At 32.9% G+C, this 18,473-nt stretch overlaps 1 protein-coding gene across 1 annotated transcript in view; it reads left to right on the top strand.

Moving 5' to 3' along the window:
- Positions 1–7,999, top strand: part of LOC133179264 (von Willebrand factor A domain-containing protein 5A-like) — a 61,552-nt gene extending 53,553 nt beyond the window's left edge. Inside the window, exon 17 of the mRNA XM_061314053.1 lies at positions 7,179–7,999. Coding sequence (XP_061170037.1) covers positions 7,179–7,349 — 171 coding nt within the window. The 3' untranslated portion in view covers positions 7,350–7,999. The remainder of the gene's footprint in view (positions 1–7,178) is intronic.
- Positions 8,000–18,473: the final 10,474 nt, after the last annotated feature.

The following is an 18,473-nucleotide window of genomic DNA, read 5'->3' as shown; positions in this document are numbered from 1 at the left end:
ATTCCCCTTTGCCATTTAATTTTGATAATTAATCGCCGTAAATAATGTACTTGACAGATTATTAGAATAAGAGAATTATGCAAGATTTTTTATTGTATAATACAAAAAGTTTCATAGTTTTAATGATCAGGTAGACTTGTAAGTAAGTGATAAATAAAAATGAGACAAAAATAACTTGTCTCATTAAATGTTCATCAAACGCCAAGAGAGGCCAATGTAAGAGATTTCAACAAGGAATTAAAAATAGTACAGAAACACTGATAGTTTGGTAATATACAGTATGGTGATAGTGATAAATGGGGAACAGATTAGAACCTAATTTATGAACTGTTAATGAATACTAGACTAATTATTTTGTTGATCCTGGTCACCTTTTTTCTCTTGCATTTGGGCAACAAAGCTTCACCTTTCAGTTCATTTTATACTCTATGTACATGTATCCTCTAAATTAATTGTATTATACTCAGGTGACCGTTAAGGCCCTTGGGCATCTTGTTTCAAAAGTAGGTCAAACTCCAAGGTCAAGGTCAAACTTGTAAGTATCCAAAGGAAGGTCTTGTCACAATAAATATACCTGTGAAATTTGAAAGCAGTAGTACTAACTGTTCAAACGTATGGCCAAGATTAAAGTTTTATAAAAGTGGGTCAAACTCTAAGATCAAGGTAAACAAGATGTGTTTGTGAAACACTGATGCCCCCGTATGGCAGCTAATGGCGAAGGTTAAAGTTTGTCGAATTCAGGTCAAACTCCAGGTCAAGAGATAAAAAAAATTGTTACCCAAAAAAGGACTTGTCTCAAAGAATATACCTGTGAAATATGAAAGCCCTACCACCACCTGTTGAAAAGTTATGGCGAAGGTTATGTTTTTTAAAAGTAAGTAAAACGGCAAGGTCAAGGTCAAATGGTGCCCAAGAGAAGGTCTTGTCAAAAGTGATACACATGATCGTGAAATGTGAAAGCCCTAAAACCAAATGTTAAAATGTTATGGCCAAGGTTAAAATATTTTAAAAGTAGGTCAAATTTGCCAAAATTGTTGATATCCAAAGGAAGGTTTGTCACAAAAAATGTTAATGTGAAGTATGAAAGCCCTAACACCAATCAACTCCCTAAGAATAATCAAAGTAAACTGACCTTCTATTGACATCATCTTATTGATCAAATATTCATTGAAATTATCTTTGAATTTTTATTTGCAACATAAAATATAATATTCATTTACATGTACTAGTCTGTTGATACAGGAAACAAGTGACTATAAAAAATAAATACAATGTTATCTTAGTCTATGCTATTGTCAGAATAAAATGCTTCCAAGTTGTATGTTTGATATACTCTGTATATAATTGTTCCTTTTGTATGATTGGTTAGGGCAAATAAACGAAACAGACTAGAGATATTTAAAAAAAAAAAAAAATCATATTTGATAGCCCCCCCCCTCCCTCCAATGGCTGGCATGTATTCAAGAGTGTTTATTACCAAAAGAATCATTAATGTTTTATACATCTTTTGATGAAAATTTTAAGAACATATCTGACAAATTAATTAATGCACAAATTTTTCATAGTACTGAAAAATTAACAAAATTATATTACCTATTTCTTCTTCATGATTTACTTCTTTTTATGTTTCACCATGCATGCACTTTGTACAAAAAGCTATAAAAAGAAATATCATAGTTCATAAGTGCTTTAAATTTTTAATTTACATTCATAAAATCAATTCCCAAAACTACATAAAATTGATATATTGTTTAAAAATGTACAGAGATACAACTTTAACAATAAGTTCAGTCATAATAAGACAATGATAATATCCTTTATTATTGATAGGCATCAAATGTGCACAAAATAAAAAGTCATGAAACATCAGATTGTTTTTATTAAACAATAACATCATAGCTCATATGCTCATAAATTGTGTCTGCTTTTTCAAAACTTCTTTCATTGAATTTATTCATCTATTAATCTATAAATTCAAATGATTCTTATCATGAAAATCTTAAATCAAATACCTGATCAAATTGGCTGTGTTTGCGTCGTCTGTAACCACACTTCTTTACAAAGTGTAGGTGTAGCCCCGCGGTCAGCACGTGCATTGCCTTCATGGCTGGGATATGCACAAGTCCTCTGTTGTCGCCTCCACTGCACACCTAACCTTTTTCTCTGATAATCACATATTTTCAAAAGAAGTAAGTGTTTTTCAGTAACAAATAGACCAGCCCTGTACAAAAGAACTAAGTACCCCGGACAGCCTACATTGATTTCTGATGTTCTTATTCCTCAACTCTTTGAACTGTATTCAAGTGATTTGAAAAGTCTTTATCACATTCATATATTTTATAGGTAGCATCTAACAAGTTACATTCACAGGAAGGGACAGATTTCTTGAAATCACACATAATTCATGCCTAAAACGATTAGCTGAAAGATGTCTGTTGACATCATCACTCTGACATAACATCATAATTTACCTTCTCTACAGAAGAGCGCAACAGGGGAGATAATTCTCAAAATAATCTATGTAAATTGTAAAATATGGAGCTTTTTTCAGGAAAAATCATGGAAAATATTTATTTATAGTTTTAATAAAATTCAAAATATTTTTTTATTATATATATATTTGTTAATATATTACATGAAGTTCACTTAAAGTATTTTAAAAGTTAAATTTATAAAACCACCAAATTTTCTATCATTTGAATTTGGTATAGTTTCATTACGATGTTACTTTTATGTCCTTGAGAGTCCAAAGGTGGATATTACATATTGCAGGGATAATATCTTATAGGTTTTTAATAACACAAAATTTTGAAAAAAGAAGCGTCACTTTCTTAGAAATATTTTCTTGAATATTGACAAAAAATGAATCATTATCATTTCTTGGCACCATGCCAATATTTTTGTGCTCTTGGGACAGCCTCATATACAGGGATATGACAGAATTTTTTTTGGTCTTTCATATTTTTATTTCCATCATAACATGCGTTTTTATACAAACATTACAAATTTACAATGGAATGGCATAAATACAAATATTCCACATGATAGATAAAGAAAAGATATCCATTTGAACAATTTTGAAAAAAAAAAAAATAATAGCATTTTTTTCTCATAACATTTAAACCTTCACAGACTGAGAAATGTTTTCAAAAAATCCCAACTTCGCTTTATCATGTCTGCTTTCTTATGAGAGAGGGAAAAGGAGGAAAAAAACTCTATATTTCTATAATATCTAAGTACTTCTAAGTAAGCATAAAAAGACGGTGTTATATTTTTCCATTTACAAACTTATTTGACAATATCAAATACATATAGAATAGAATAGAACTAGCTATGTATATGTCACAGTAGATAATTAAATAATTTACATTTCATATTCTGGGTCAATTTCAGAGAGATTGATGGTGTCATTAAGTACGGAAGTCAATGTAACGTGCAAGCATACGGCGTTTGTTGGTGTAGATATAAATAGCAAAGAAATTGTAGGGAAATATTGCGATATAGACTACTACAAGGATGAAGTATACGAAGCTGGGTTCAATTTACATTCATGTGCTGCACCAAAGTTAAGATATGCACCAGGACTAATGGGCAAGGTGGCAAAGCTTTGTTCACGTGAGTGCTAAAAATATCTTTTACATTACGGGTTTGTTAAACAAAATTATTTTCATTTATTATGGACAACTTATTAATTTGAAGATCGTTTTGAACACATTTTTATTCCACAGATATTTTACCAAAAAAGAAAAGGATGCTAGCATGCAGAAGCAGTGCTCCCTCCATGGCAAAGAAAAGCGCTAAACGCTCTTTTTCAGCTGACTGCAGGATGGATCTTGATATTCCGGACTTAGCAGACCTAGAGTTGGAGACCGGTAATATTCGTTATACATGTATATATAAAATACAGGTCTGTCGTTAATTTATAGTTGTTCTTTTAGATTCTCTGAACTTTGATACTTAAGAACTATTGATGTGATGAATTCGAACAACAACAAGCAAACCTTGCTGGCAATATTACAACAGAACTGACTTCTAATTGAATCTTACACCTTTTCTACATGTTTCGAATATGATTCTTGAATGTGACAGGGATGTTTTAAAATCATTCTTGCATGGAATATATGCATGTTTCTCACATAATTCTTGCATTCTTCTTGTACGGTTTGCATGAAACGCTTAGGGGGATTACTAGCTGCAATAATGTACATTGTAGCCCTCTCCGATTTTTTTGTTGGGGAGGGGGGGGGGGCTACAACTCCTTAGGATCTCCGTAATTGTGCAAGTGCGGGAGTGATTCACTACCGCACAGATTTCGGCTCAAATTATCAGTAAGTTGGTATTTTATTGACATATCTTACCTGAACTCATAAAATGTAGATATGCAAGACATGAATAGATCCAAAAATATACAGAACAATCCGTATATCGGTTATTTTTCGTGTATGTCAACATCACACTTTAAATTTATCCGGCATGTTTACTGACCTTGATCGATTTTATTTGGGGACAACCAATGAGAATTCGGGATCTAGGGGAGCGGTTCGTTTAGGATTTCCCTTATTTTAAGCATAAATATCACTGTTTATGAAAAAAAAATCCAATAGAATGCTTTTATTTATCGATGTTTAGTGATATCATACAACACAAACATTTATCAACACCGACATTTACTTTATCAAGTGATTCTAAGTTTCAAGCGCAAGTCTCAGTACATCACGCGAGAACTGTCATGGCTGCTGAAGAGAACGACTAGTAAACACGCAGATTTATTTTACTTAGTTTTCGCGTATAAAGGGCTATGATGTTGATAGTGAATAAAAATTCCGTCTTATTGGAAGTAACTTGAATGCAAAAACAATTTATTTTGCCTGCAGTCGCCAGTATCTAAAAAATATATTTGCATTATTACGGAGATGCAGTGGAATTGTAGCCCTCTCCTGAAAATATCAGATTAAAAAAATCGGAGTGGGCTACATTATTGCAGCTAGGGGATTACATGAAACGCTATATGGTTTATGAGAAATGCTACAAGACTTAACGAAACAAAAAACGCACGAAAGTCACTTGGAACGGGAACAGTAAAGTATCTCAAAACTTCTGAAAGAGAATGAAGGGTATGCGCAAATCGTAGACAGCGCTTAAATAAAGATACAGATCGATTATTTACAAAAAAGCAATTTCATGTAAGGTTTATAAAAAATAACTGTTAAATGGCTTAAGGGTTCTTTAAGAATTGTAAAAGAAACTCACATAAATAAACGATTTAAAAAAAAGGCAAGAAATGCCTATTTGGTATAGAATAAACTGCATTCGACTCTTTGTGGGGAAATTACATGTACGTTGAATATTTAAGATAATTTAATCTTTTATCATTCATGCAGATTCTGATAAAAAAAAAACTGAGTGTTCCATGTGTTAGTGTTTAACTGAAACATGCATATTGAACGCGTAAGATTAAAAATGAAATATGGAGAATGATAACAAACAGAATTCTAATTCATGACTCCTAAGTTTAGGACTATTTTGAATTTTAATTCAACGTGAAATGAACTAGGAGAATATAATTTAATTTTGTTTGTATTCTAGCCTCTGATTGGTTAATATCCAAAAAGGAACACAAATTATTTCTGTATAACCTGGTTTGGTATGGGGACACACACCCCTGACAACCAGCCGAATCATCTGTATCCATACAGTCCTCTCATTTCCAGTCTTCGGGATTCATGGAAAATTCCAGATTTAATAAATGTACCTTTAACTTCAAACAATAATTCGATCTTACCACATGTAAACAAACAACAAGGCTGCTAGGCCTATGTATCAGTTTTTACCTCCCCTCGCTTCCCATCACTTCCATTACTTCCGTTACTATGGTTGTATTATTGAGCGGCAAATTTGAACTAATAAAAAGCAACGAAATTTTACACCCATAGTTATTTAATGATTTTAAAATTAAATTATAAGGAATGACTCTAATTCTTGGCCAAATTATTCGAGTATAACCTGGTTTGGGTCAGTTTACGCTGTTTTATAATCCGCTTCGCGGATTATAAAGCGTAAACTGACCCAAACCAGGTTATACTCGAATAATTTGGCCAAGAATTAGAGTCATTCCTAAAATATTTCTTATTTAGTGTAGTTATTTATATATATTCATGAAGAGATTATTAAAGCTTGCCAAGTATATATTATGCACACAAAAAGGAAAAGATGGTAAAGTTTAAAAAATTTTCAGATCAGGTAAATGCATCAGAGTAGAAAATGGAAGATAGTGGCATTATACTGTGAGAGTTTTTAGCATTTCAATAAAAAATCATTGCGTTACCGGCACTTGCATAATAAATTTGTTTAACTACAAGTCAATGTCAACTCTTCGATTCATTTAAACTGGGGTTGTCTGGTTAGGGTGGACCTTGTAATTCTTCTTCGGGGTAAGGCTGGGCATACATTCCCATTAAAATGACAAAAAATAATGTGAAAACAATTTCCTGGACACTTCATATGGACTAGCCGATTTCCTTTATATATTATTACTTTTCTTATCATTTCACCAGAGATGTTTCCTGTTGGATAGGAGGTCCAATGTTATTTAATTGCTTTATTGTAAAGAAACTTTAGAAAGTTGAAAAGAAGTACTAGTAAACGTATGATACGTATTTACAGTATATGTTATAAATCAGGTCTTTGCTTTTGATTATTTACCACGACTTTTTTTCATAAAAGGAGTTCATCTCGAGAAGATGTTAGAATTGATTGAGAATCAGAAATTTGACGGATCTTGGGAGTTAACAGAGAAAATATCAAAAATTCTCGCCAAATCACAGGATGAAATAAAAGCATCTGATGTGGTACAGGTAAATTGAATAATATGTATAGCAAGACTTTGATTTTAATTTGTAATATTAAGATACACACAAAGAACTTACATATTATCCGTATGTGTACATTTATATGTGTTTGATATAAAGTATTTTCAAAACAAAACAATATCATATTTAGAGAAAAATATTTCTACCGGTATTCTTTTATTGATGATGTTACTTATATTTAATTTCAATTAAAACGTGCTTTAATATGAATTGTAAGAAGGCATGTAACTGGTTATTCAGGTAAAGATTATACATGTTAAATTGTCATACACTAGACACAAATACAATAATACTGTCTTTTTCCCACAGGATATCAGTGTTTGGACAACAGCTCTTGCAATTGCATTTTTGAGAAAATATTTCTTAAAACAAAGAGATGAATGGGAGATGATAGAGGAGAAAGCATTGAATTGGTTAAAAACTAGAGATGTAGAAGGCAAAGATGTCGTTCAGGAAGCAATGACATTTTTATCAACATAACTTTTTGTAACTTGAGTACTATTCCTCGTCTGATACTAATAATTTGATTCTTTATGCGGAAGGTTTCCTATATGAACCTTGTACACACGCTGCAATTAATCGAATACAATCACTCATGCAATTGTCATGTCATTCAAAGCACTGTACACACACTGCAACTAATTTCCTTTAATTTACCTCCAAATTGAAAAAAAAGTTATATGGTACATATAATACGTACTCTGAATGTGGGGATTCAAAGTTTTAGATTAAATACTGTAAAAAAACCCCAGACATGCTTTAACCGCTTTCTTACAATTATATTGGGATTATCAATATCTCAAATAAGTTCCTGTATATGGAGTCCAAAATAGTAAAGGAGCCAGGTTAAGATTTTGAGATCCCCGTTTGATAAAATAGTTCTACATTTTGTTTCCTTTAATGTTTCTCAAAAGAAGGGTGAAACGCACTAATCAGGCTACCTCCCTGAAATGAATTATAACATGAATTATGATTTTATATTAAAGTTTTGATTTTGATGTATAATTCTCAATCAAGTTAATCAAGCATCCTATGTTTGTAAATCATCCATTATCCGTGCAATTAACAAAACTTTGCAGCAATTTCTTACTATAGTCTTATCAAAGAATAAAGAATACTGCTGGAGCCTCTTTCGTTTACATTTTAGCATGTTAAAATTAAAAATGTAAAGTTATAAGCTTACTGCAAGAAGGCTTTTCGGTAATTATTGCTACATTTACTTTACCTCCCTAAAAGAAAGAGATCATTTCATTAAAATCGTCAACATTTTACCAAGAACAATTAATACAAATGTGCAAACTTTCTCATATATAACATTATTAGATAAGACGCGGTGAAATAATAAACATGCATATTGTATTGACCTGGAGCATTCCGCCGAGATTTTTGCTATGTCTTTTTAACTTTACTTCAGCTTACATTGAAACGACCTGGAAGAATTAACTCCTTTTTTCAGTCATCACCTGTACACAATTTAGAAATCAAATTCTACCTTTTCACAAACTCTTCGTTAAAATATCTGTTATTACTACCCCAAATGTCAAATTGCCATGAAATTTCATCCACAGGTAGACTATAAAATCACGCTGTACCAATTTTAGCACCTCTGGCGTTATTTAGTCCATATAATTGATGGTCACCCAGTGTAGAGACAACTAATGACCCTCGTAGAAAAATGATCCCCTGCCGTAGAAAAATGTTTTTTTAAAGAAAAGAACTCCAAGTGTTAGATTGTTATAATGTGCAACCTATAAAAAATTGACCCCCGTTGAAAAAATGGCCCAAATCCAAACAGATTGATAAAAAGTTAAAGAGGCGATAGACCAAGGTTATGTTTCACCTTTCAATTTCCTTGCGTTTTCTGACGAAAACCGACGAACACACGATTAAAATGTAATATGACAGCATTACACGTTTCTATATATTAGAACGATTACTCAGCACACAACAAAAATTGCACAAGAGATTCGTAACAGTGGCTATTGGTTAAAACTGTTTTCTTAATCTTTCTATATCATCTTTATTCATATTTGGACATTAAACTGATTAAATACATTATGGCCATTTATCAACTACAGTAATATTCCACTATCACCTGCAAATGGTTTTTTGTCCTCCAAATTATTCGGTACGCTAGAGAATGGTATTAGTTCGATCAACTTTAAACGAAGTCATGATACCAACAAATAAGTTGATGTTACAGGGTTTTCGACAATCTCAATCATTGTCAACATTTCGATTGATTGATTGTATATTGTTTTACGTCCTATTCAAAAATTTTTCACTCATCACTTTCACTGGTATGCCAGTGAAGGACTTCAAATTTAGACCTTTACTCGGCACTCAGGGCCATTGAGCAGTAAGGGTCTTTATCGTGCCACACTTGCCGTGACAGGGACCTCGGTGTTTATGTTTAAGGTCTCATTCAAAAACCGGTCACTTTCACTTGCGCTTGGCGAAGGAATATTCAGTACCCATGTTTACGTCTCAGGCTTAACGCATTGCGGCGATTGAGAATCGAACCCTGGCTTCCCGATCACGAAGTGTACCATCATTTCGAAAATTCATGGGTCATTATAGTGATCTTGTTTGCAAATACATTTATTACTTTCATTATTTATGTTGTTAGGTTATACGTTTTGTATTTTTAGAATCTTGATAAAATTTACAAATTTACAAAAATTGCAAAAAAATTCATGAAGGTCATTACTTTAATTATAAATACAGAATATAATGCAATAGTAAGCTGCGTTGAAGTCCAAAAAAAAAATTGATCGCAAAAATTACATGTAGATGTTTGTTCTGACAATTAAAATAAATTGTTCTTCGTTCTTTGTTCTGACAGATAAAATAAATGTTCTTTCTCCAAGAAAAATTAAATAACTCGAACGTAAGAAGAAAGTGGGCGAAATTGTTCTTGTTAGGAAGTGTTCACAAGAACTAGCTATTTGCTTGGACAACTTACCGAATTACATACATGTGTTTGTTCAAACAGATTAGATGATTCTTCTTGATAAGATTTATCATTTATTTGATGATGAAAAGGGTGATTTTTCGTTCATTTGATAATGAAAAAGGTGAAGATTATGAACAATGATGGATCTCAAAAAAATCAAAAACAATACAAATCTGTAAAGAGGGCAAAAAACACGAACCCCAGGAAATTCCAGAGGTGGAATCAGGTGCCTAGGAGTCGTAAGCATCTCCTATTGACCGCGCACGCCACCGTGAGCCGTATGTATTGATCAGGTAGACGGAACATTCCCTATTCAAATTTAGTATAAAAACAAAGACCTAACAATTTGGTATGAAACACGTCAGCCAAAAATACAACCCAAGGATAGGTTATATCTGTTAACAAGGTCATTATAACGACCGTAGAATTTACGAAATACTGACTGTAAACGAGGCTGTTGAAATATCTGTAACATCAACTTATTTTTAAATAGCCTGCCTTGGTTTAAAAATTGATGGTTCTCAGACCATGCTTTTGAGGGTCGAATAAGTTGGAAGATGTAAACACCAGATGTAAACAACATACGAAGGTGATAGTGGAATATTACTACATAAATAAGAAAAGTTGACAATGGAAATACTGAAGCCATTTCGTTTGTCAAACAATTTAAAGTTACATTCCAATGTTAAGGAGAACATCCAGAAAAAATCAAAGATGGTTCATGCATATAGAATCACGAGATATGGATATCTTATCAAGTATTTTAGTAATTGACTCCATTCCTATGAGGTTTCTGGGATGCCATGTAGTACATTTTTATTAAAACCGAAAAACATGAATTTCGTAACTATCCAGTGTATTCGGCGAAAGAGATGCAGGCAATTTTATCCGAAATAGCAACAAAAAGTCTCCTATACATTACATCTACTCATTTAAACTGTAAGACAATTCTGTTCTATGTCCGAAAAACAACAATTATTAGAATAATAATTGTATTTAATGCGGTAATTTATTTAGAGCTTTTCAGTTGGATTTTATGCTTGTAAATTGTGAAAATTCTTAGATCCACGCCTTGGCTGAGGTATTAATAGCTTCTAACCAAGGATGGTGTAAGGTCACGTGGTCAGCTCTCAGCGAGTCATTCAGTTGTATTTTGATACCCGCAAGCTGACCACTGTTTACACGAGGCAGGTCTATTTTGAAGGCCCACCTTCACCCCAGCATTCCTACCCATTAATTTGGTTATTAATGTGTCATGTAAAATTATATATTAGGCCTATTTTGTTTTGATGTGCCATCTTTTGCTAACTTGGCTTATTTTGTTTTGATGTGCCATCTTTTTGCTAACTTTTTCTTATGATGTTTTGGTTGTCTTGTTTTACAGGTACTTTTTTGTAGCAATTTTTTGGGGATCATATTTTACGTAACTGATAATCAAAGCTTGTGAATCTGATCCCCCTCTTGTGTGTTAAATTGTTCTTGTTTATACCGTCATTTTAATAAATGACATTATTCATCTCTATGAAAGTGTTTTTTTTTACTTTTACAAAATTAGCAAAAACTAGCTGCGGTGAGCTTGCCTATAAGCATTAGAAGACATAAATTACATTTTTGTAAAATCCCATTTCTTCTCATTTATTTGGCTCTGATTAATTTTCATAAATCACTCGAACACAAATTAGAATAGAAAATAGTCTTTATTAATTAAATGACAAAATACGATCGCAAGAACAAACAAACCAAAAAAAAAAAAAAAAAAAAAAAACAACAACAACAACAAAACCAAAAAAAAAAACAACAACAACAACAAACTAAAAAAAAAAAATATAGGTACACAAATTATCTAACAAAACATGCGGATGTATAAAAACATATTCATTTGTCACATCCGAGTTAAAGATATCTGCCTTGTAAAAATAATTATTGTGCAAACATGAACACAAAGTATAACATAATATATTAAAATTATGTTCTTGAAAATCACAGATGGGGGGCCAAAAATTGTCCCACAACCAATTAGCTGATAAAAGAACAAAACACAACTTGTCATAAAAAAAACAGAAAAATAAAAACAGAAAAAAATGTACCAAAAGTCTCTTTAACATTACGTTATTCTTCTCATTCAATTTGTAAGATAATTTTGCTTTATGTCCGAACTTACATGTCTGTATACGACTAACACCATCCACCTAAAAAAGACATGCACTCAAACGCAACTTAACCCGTAGATAGACCTTACATATAACAAGCTTATCTTTTAAAAAGATTGGTGAGCTAGCGCTGTAGCATAATAAAATACAGAGGATATCTGAACCATTTCTTAAATTGCTGAATCGATTAATTATTAATAAGAAGGCACATTGGAGCACTGGGGGGTGGGGGTGGGGTCATAATTCAGAATGGTGAATCTAAGAGTGGGCTTCACGTCGGCAATGGCATAACTCCTAACTGTGCTTTAAGCATTCTGTATTCTACTGTAATTTCAATTTGGAGGTGGAAAAAGGTCAGTAGAAGCAATGAGCACCTAGTTTAAAATATTCCAGTGTGGTACTGTATTTTAGCAATCGCATCTTCTCGGAACTTTCCGGCAATCTCGGTAAACATATCCGAGGTTGCGGCGGTTTTCCGAACTTGCCGGAAAAATCAATGAAGGTAGATTGGAAAAGCTAGGTATTCATTACAATTTTAGAAATAACAGTCTTCGTTTTATAAGACCCGAGTAACTGTTACTTTTTGTTCATTTACGTGCAGGATAGACACCAAAACACGAAACTTCAGATCATATGTATTTTCAGATGATAAAAACTAAACTGACATGTCTTTCCGACATACTCTGAAAAGATTTTTTTCCGAGCTTGCCGAAATTATCCAGGAAGGTGGTATAACTGAGAGGAAAGCTAGATGTCTAGAATCTTGGCATTATATGACCTAAGTTTTTCTTGTACTTTTATGTGTAGGTTAGACAATAAATAAAAAAAATCAGAACCCGGATCTAGACTGGTATTGCCTGTCTCTAACGTAAGAAATGTATATCGCACATATCAGACAGGAAAGCTAGTGTAAATTCTGATCATATCTATATTTGTATGACAAAACGAAATTGTTATCGCACAGTCTATCTACAGTAGTTTTCCCAGAATGCCCGACCGTGAAGTCGAGCATGCGTATTCCAGAAATATAGACTAACGTAGTTGCTAGCGCTCGAGAGCGCTAGCAATAAACATTTTCCCCATCTCTCTCTCTCTCTCTCTGAAAAATATAAAGGAAACGTTTTTAAGAACTCTTCTTTAAAACAATGACATATTTGTCAAATCAGAATGAAAGCTTTTCCACATAGAAACTGAAGCCGATCAATGATTTAACGTAGGTCGTGGGTTTGCTGACGTCGTTAAAACTGAGTACGCAATTTATATGATTTGGGCGACTTTCTTGTGCACATTTGATTATGACGTCACAATGAGTAAGACATCTTTTTAACTCTGAAGTTATCACAGATCACGGTGGTTGGTATAGGACATGGTATGAGAATTTCGTGGCCACGAATTTTATTTCGTTTCCACGAATTAATAAAAAAAATTCTCATACCATGTCCTATACCAGCCACCGTACAGATTGAAAACTTTTTACGATTTTTTTTAATGTTCAAAAATCGAAAGCGTTAGAAAGCGTTTATTTATCATCACATTGAGACCACAACAGTATCACGAAAAGATACGGAGCAACTGAACAAGTGTCAACCGCATGATTATTTTTTTTTCTTTGACGTATTTTAATAAAAAGTTTTTCACACTGATAAACCGTCATTATATAAACAACCGCAGTTACAACTGTTATATCAAAAGTTTAATCTTTATTTTTAAAAAGGAAATTTTAAAAATACATGTATATCTATATCACGCTCAGGTATGAAGCATAAGGCATAAAATGAAAAAAGATAGAAAAAGATAAAAAAGATCTCGGAGCTAGAGATACTTGTGTGTTATTTCGCCTGATTAAAAAAGATCGCTGGCAGACTTATGCGGAATTCGTGCTAAAGAAAAAAAAGGGATATTAATTCGGTAGGAATCTGAGGAGGGGCGTGTGCCCCCATAATTTTTTCAATGTTAAAATTACTTTAGAAACTCGAGCTAATTTACAGTTGTTGTTCCCCTCAATTATACAGTGTATTGCCAGTACATGAAAATATTATACATATTAGAAAACAGAGCTATTTTGCGGTTGTGCCCCCTCAAGAATGTCTGCTTCAGGCCCGTAGAACGCGGGGGGGGGGGTCTCCCACTTTTTTCTGAGTATAGTATTTTGCTACAGTAATTTTTCCTATAGATGCATGCTGGTTGCCCCCCCCCTCCCCCCCCCAAATCCCAACACACTTTTGTTGCTGTTATGTCGAGCCTGGCAAATCCAGGATTTGGACAGCTTATTAGATTTTTTTAGGTGGCCCCCCTCCCTTATTGAAACCATTGCTACGGGCCTAAACTTGTCTGTATCTGTTAGCTTGTACCCCCCCCCCCTACTAAAAATTGAATCCTATGTACCTGTGTATCTTGGTATCTTTAAAAATAAAACGCTCATCAAAGACTAAATTCTTTAAACTATTATAACACCATGTTTTGCAAATACTTTGATAATATCGAACGGTGTCGAGAATGAAAAATCGGACGCTCAAAAATGACAAAGTTCCGTGAAAATTTGTGATCTTTTCATATAAAACATGAGTTACCGTAGTTCTTGTTTCTTTTTTTTATTTACCAACAGAATAGGATCTATTTGGAAAAATGCTGCTTGACGACATGTGGTGATACCACAGGGACATCCTGTTAAAAGAGCAGTTGTATGTAGCGTGTGTACTCGTATAAGCATTACCATTGTGAAAATTCCGTATACGGGTCATTTGAAAGCACTTGATATACGTATCACAGGCATCGGAAGCAAATTACTTCTAGAATACAAGTGTGTTGGGAGTCCAAACTTCGTTGATCAGTATTGAACTAAGAAAAAGTCTGTTTGTTGTTGCTCGTGAAGGTTATTTATTTAGGATTTATATCAAGCAAAATGAAACGAAAATTAGTCTCTGATTGAGGAGAATATGGGACATAGAACATGTATCATTTCAACTCGACAGAGAATAGACATGTATATTTGTTGAAAAAGATTATTAAATATACTCATCCCCTACCACATTTGCCCCTGAATAATAGTTGTACCTAACCACTCACCATTTCTCTTCCCTAATGTTTTGGAGATTACCCATTTTCTTACTTGTCAGAAAATTTTGAACTTTTTTTTTCAAATCTTATTCTCTAATTAATATCCCCCCCCTTCTTGTAAGAAAAAAGTCTGAATCACGCTAGGAGTACTGCTCCTGGAAGTCCCCCGTCTTCTCTCTCTCTCTCTCTCTCTCTCTCTCACTCTCCCTCTCGCTCTTAGTTACAGCTTATACAAGGTGTTTCAGACAAGATACATTGTTACATAACTCATACATCTGTGCTTATTTTAAATACAAATTTTACATTAAATACTAGTATACATTGTATATAAACATAAATTTCTTTCTTCTTTTTGTTTTTCTGCACTCTATACCAGACCGTATTCACGATGTCAAGCGTGACGTCGTGGTAGTTTATAGCGTCATTCTCAAAAATGCTACATTTTGCAATGTAAAAGCAATTATTCGCATTTAAATTACGAGAAAACTAACTCGAAGACATATTAATTTTTTTACATAGATTTACCTGAAATCATCTCTGTGTGAAATGACCAAAAGGGAAACAATTTCGTCTGCATCATTTAAAAGTTACTGAGGTTTTTTGAAAAGAAATCTTTCTTTAAAACGAGTCAAAAATGACGTTTTTTCTATAGAATTCAATAGAATAACGTCGAAAAAGTTACGAAAACGATGACATGTTTGAGATTTAAAAACGCAAAAACGGTGCAGACAAATTTTATAAAATTTTCAGAGAATGTACAACAAAACTAGGAAATTCATATATGTAATTTTCATGGTATGTTTTCGAGCAATTTTAAAAGGTCACCAACCCCGCGACCTACGTTAAATTTAACATAAAAGACAGATAATTTTATTCGAATGATTTAATGAAACCAACCTATCATTGTTGTATTCTCGATTTTCCTCAGGCGAGCTTTTTGGGCCATGGGACTCTTGTTTTAGAATTCTTAATCTTTTTAACTGAAAAGAAAAACATTTCCCTAATAAAATCTTCAAGGGGTCATTATTCTATGGGTTCTTTTATTTTCACGTAGGGTATGCGGATTTAAAGGGTGATACCACTTTTTCTACTCAGCTACATTAAGGAAGTCCTGAGTTCAAATTTGTGATGCACCGTATGGAAAGTTTCATTGTGACGTCATTAGAAATTTAACAAGCGACAAAAATCAATTTAAAGGCGTACAACACACTGGGGGAGATAACTCTTGCAATTTCAATTAAACGTTTAACTTGACGTCAAATTTGACGCTATGATAAAGCGTCAAAATGACGACCGAATCGTTCCCGACATAATTAATGAAAACGGGATTAGGGACTTGATGTGGTTTCTTTAGAAATACCAAATAGTATCCTTGATTATTTGCGCTTTTGATTTAAAACTCACCCCTCCCTCCATAAAAAGGAAAGAAAAGAAAGATAATGTCTTAAAATTTGTTTAATTTTATATGAAACTCGTATCCGTGAACAATATTAGCAGAACAATATTCTTTATCTTTTTTTATGATATACATTGCTTTCTTTTGTTACAGTTGGCTATGTAACATTCGCATTATCAGATCAAGGGCCTATCTTAAAATTAAGAATTAGCCATATAAATACTGTTTTGTTCTCCTTTTAAGAAAAAAAAAGTTTTACAACCCGTTTCCAAAAGTTCACTGATCAATGAGGAACAACTCTAAAAATGTGGGAGATTTTCCCCTCCCCTTCTTGGGTTATTTCCTCCTGTTTGCCGAACAGTTACGATGAACCCAGGAACTGAAAACTATAACATATACATTACTAAGTAAGTACAGAAAATGTAATAGAATTTTTTACTGAAATGGTCCGAATTCATGAATATCTCGTATGCGGCAAACTGGCCATATCCGACCAATCTAGATCTACGATCTACCACTGTCAACAATTTCAGTGCGCATTTCCTCGAATCAAAACAAAACGTTTTATACATGTATGATCACTGTACATAAATATTTTGACACATGAATAATTTAAACATAGATGGAGAATTTACAGTTGGATAAATTGAAGTCAATGTAGACAAATACGATATTTCTTCTTTATCTATAGAAGCAAAAGAAGGATGCATACAAGTGTGTGTGTGTGTGTGGGGGGGGGGGGTACTTTTAGACCCCTCTCTTGTCTGAAATAAATAAGAAAGAATATATTCCATTTACCAGTCTGTTTACATCATAGAAGAGTTGAATTTTCAACATTGTGCGTTCACTTTTAATGAAAACTGAGATTAAAATTCAATGTAAGTTGAATTCATACGCAGGTATAAAATTAAATGCATTTCAGCCATGTGTATATATGGACTACATGTTGGACACGTGGATAAAATCCTTAGAGAATAAGTCTTACTTTTATTCTAGTAGTTGATAGTTTAACTCTTATTCTAGTTGTCAGAATTTTAATCTGCATGAATGAGTGAATTAATTGGTACTTCAGGGATCGATTTAAAAGATCAAATATATATCTCGAGGGTAACCTATGTTTCATCAAGTTCTAATGACTGCGTCCAAAAAAGGGGGGGGGCTTCGTAAAAAAAAAATGCCTATACATCTGCATTTCAATGAACTGAAAAGTTTTAAGAACTCTGATATATAATGTTAATAATTTTTTTAAAGCAAAAAATATTTTCTAGCTTGGAATTTTTCATGTGTATTTGTATATCTAACAATATTTTCGTCCCACGTCTGAAAGACGCTTGAGAAACGTGACTTAAGGAGAAAGGGGGGGGCGATTTTTCGCAATAAATTCAAATCGGCTCGTTTAAAAAATTTACAAAAAATTATCAAGACTACTTTGGTAACCAGTTACATGAAAAAAGTATTTTATCCAAAATTAAACGATAGGTTTTTTCATAAAAAAATATTTAAATTAAGAAATACGCATTTTTAAAGGCTTAAATGAACCATAGTTTTTCAGTTTAAGTTCTTCAAAAATTATTTTGCCAATGTGTACCTCTACAAAAATACTTTATTTGTGTGGTTAATGGTTATATGAATAAAACAATGAAATTTGACAGCCAGACTAGCTGAACTTTTTTGATAATCAAAGATTTTATAGCTAGCCGATTGAAAATTTCTTCTCCGCGTGAACAATCAAAGGGGGGTAACTTTTGGAACTTCCTGTCCAAATACGACTCGAACGATTTTGTCCAAAATGTGCATACGCATTGTATATATAGTCATGTATAATATATATAAAAATTGCGAAAATTAAACGACAGGAAATTTTTGGTGGTGGGTGTGTTGTACGTCCTTAAGGTCAAGATCTAGTAAATGACTTTAGACCGTCTTTTCGGTGCTAGATCCATTAAGACGTTATAATCAATTTAAACTTTCCTTTTCCCGTACTTTACAGCTCCAATAGAATTATGTAGAAAATAAAGTATTTTCATGGCATTCAATTTGAAATT

The sequence above is a fragment of the Saccostrea echinata genome, unplaced genomic scaffold, assembly GCF_033153115.1.
Source record: "Saccostrea echinata isolate AGI-Se365-2 ecotype Australia unplaced genomic scaffold, CSIRO_AGI_Sech_v1 ptg000004l, whole genome shotgun sequence".
NCBI classification, from domain to species: Eukaryota; Metazoa; Mollusca; class Bivalvia; order Ostreida; family Ostreidae; genus Saccostrea; species Saccostrea echinata.
This window is presented reverse-complemented; position numbering and strand designations above follow the sequence as displayed.